Raw genomic sequence first — 2,167 nt, 5'->3', positions numbered from 1 at the left:
ATTTTTAAATAAGTATTTGTAGTAGCTCAGTAATAATTATGTATGGATGACACAATTTTTAAAAGGTTCTATTATTTTCTTTGTTTCCAGTTTTTCCTTCATGTAAATAATAGTTGTCAACATCTTTATAAATCAAACTTTGATCATATCTCTGGGATTTCATTAGTGCAAATGCTTGTGGAATTACTAGGTTGAGAGGTATGATCATTTTAAAAGTTGTGGATCTGTATTTCTCCTGGCTGCTAGAAAGGTGTGAATTTGTACATCTCTTGGTAGTGTTTGAGAATGCCTGTTTGATTACATTTTTACCAAACCATTTTTTGCTAATTAATAGACTTGATTTTTTAGAGTAGTTTTAAGTTTACAGAAAAAGTGAACTGAAAATTTGGGCAGAAAATTTTGACAGATATTAATACATAATGACATGTATCTACCATTACAACATCATATCAATTAGTTTCACTGCCCTAAGCATCTCCTGTGTTCCATTAATTCGTCCCTTCCTCCCTTTCTCAAATCGTGGCAACCACTGATCTTTCTATTGATTTCATAATTTTGCCTTTTTCAGGGTATCATACAGTTGAAATAGTATGTAGCCTTTTCAGATTGGCTTCTTTGCTTAGTACTATGCATTTAAGTTTCCTCCATGTTTTTTTGTGGCATGATTGATCATTTCTTTTTATGGCTGGATAATATTCCACTGTATGGTTGTATCAAAGTTAGTTTGTCCTTCATCCATTGAAGAATATCTTGATTACTTACACATTTTGACAATTAAGAATAAAGCTACCATAAAATTTATATGCACTTGTTCTTGTAGACATAAGTGTTCAGCTCATTTGGGTAAATACCAAAGAGCGTACCGCTGGATCACATGATAAGAGTATGTTTAGTTTTGTAAGAAACTGCCAAACTGTCTTTCAAGGTGACTATACCGTTTTGTGTTCCTACCAGCAATGAATGAGAATTAAATTTTTTTTTAACTTTTTCTAATACCTTTTAGAAGAGGTATTGCAAAAGATGATATAGTATTTGTAAAATTACCCACATTACTATGCTCATTGTATTCTACATTTGTTTCAGGTTTAATGCATTCAAAAGGACTAATATCATACTGCAACATTTGGTAAGTTTCCACTTTGTTTTGCTGGCATTATTAGATTATATGTGTAATTTAAAATGTCATTGTTAGGGAAGTAGAGAAATACTGGGATGGCAAGTTTCTTGGACCTTAGTACAGCATGGTTCTGAACTTTACAGCTTCAAGACTTGACACACGTATCTTGTAGGGGGTGGCATAATGTTATACTGAAGAGTGTGGATCTTAAAAGAATGTCCAGGCTTGAAGAATGGGTTCATTACTTAATCTTGGAGCAGATTACTTGGTCTCTTGAAGCTTCCCTTTTGATGTATATATATAAAATGAGGATAATAATAGTATCTACCTTAGAGTGCTTATAAAAGATAAGTAAGATAATGCATTAAATAATCTAGCATAGTACATGACATGTAATAATCATTTTATACATGGTAGCTGTTATTGTACTGATGGTACCTGAAAAGTTTAAGTGTCCTTAGTTTATCAGATTGTGAGGAAGAAATGATTTTTATTCACTTTCATATCCCTTATAGAGCCCGACAAGTACCTTGCGCATAAAAATAACAAGTCATCTAATACAGTACTTCCTGTATTACTAAGTACTTGACGTATATTAGCTCAATTAATTCTCATTGCTTTATGGGGAAGATATGACAGATTTCTTATTGTCTTTATAGACTTTATTTAGGACTGTTGCAATAGCTGTAGGGACCACTGCAGGGGGGTTTGCAGTAGGGTAGAGAGATTGAACTTTGAATATAACAAGGAAAAATGGGAATTTGTAGCATGGAAGGGGGGAATGTGTGGAAGTGTTAGAGAACTGAAGATTACTAAGAGGTTTACGTTAGGGGTAAGGGAGGATTCTGCCTAAACCAACCTAATAGGATTCTTACTAAAGGCAGGCCTGAGTGATCAGACATTACCTGGAACATGGTAGAGAATGAAGAACTTAAACACATATTGAGAGTGATGAGATAACAAGGGTGAGAGATTCTGGTTAAACTGAGCAGGATTCTTTGTAAAAATTGCACAATGCAGAGATAAACAAACACTAAGGCACAATTCAAG

The 2,167-nt window shown here is 33.5% G+C and overlaps 1 protein-coding gene across 1 annotated transcript in view; it reads left to right on the top strand.

Moving 5' to 3' along the window:
- HIBCH (3-hydroxyisobutyryl-CoA hydrolase) overlaps positions 1 to 2,167 on the top strand; it is a 102,395-nt gene that overhangs the window by 5,925 nt on the left and 94,303 nt on the right. The window contains exon 2 of the mRNA XM_012647920.1: positions 1,084 to 1,126. Coding sequence (XP_012503374.1) covers positions 1,084 to 1,126 — 43 coding nt within the window. The remainder of the gene's footprint in view (positions 1 to 1,083; positions 1,127 to 2,167) is intronic.

Source organism: Propithecus coquereli, unplaced genomic scaffold, assembly GCF_000956105.1.
Source record: "Propithecus coquereli isolate 6110/MARCELLA unplaced genomic scaffold, Pcoq_1.0 Scaffold279, whole genome shotgun sequence".
NCBI lineage: Eukaryota > Metazoa > Chordata > Mammalia > Primates > Indriidae > Propithecus > Propithecus coquereli.
Note: the sequence above shows the minus strand (reverse complement) of the source record. Positions and strands in the feature narration are given on the sequence as shown.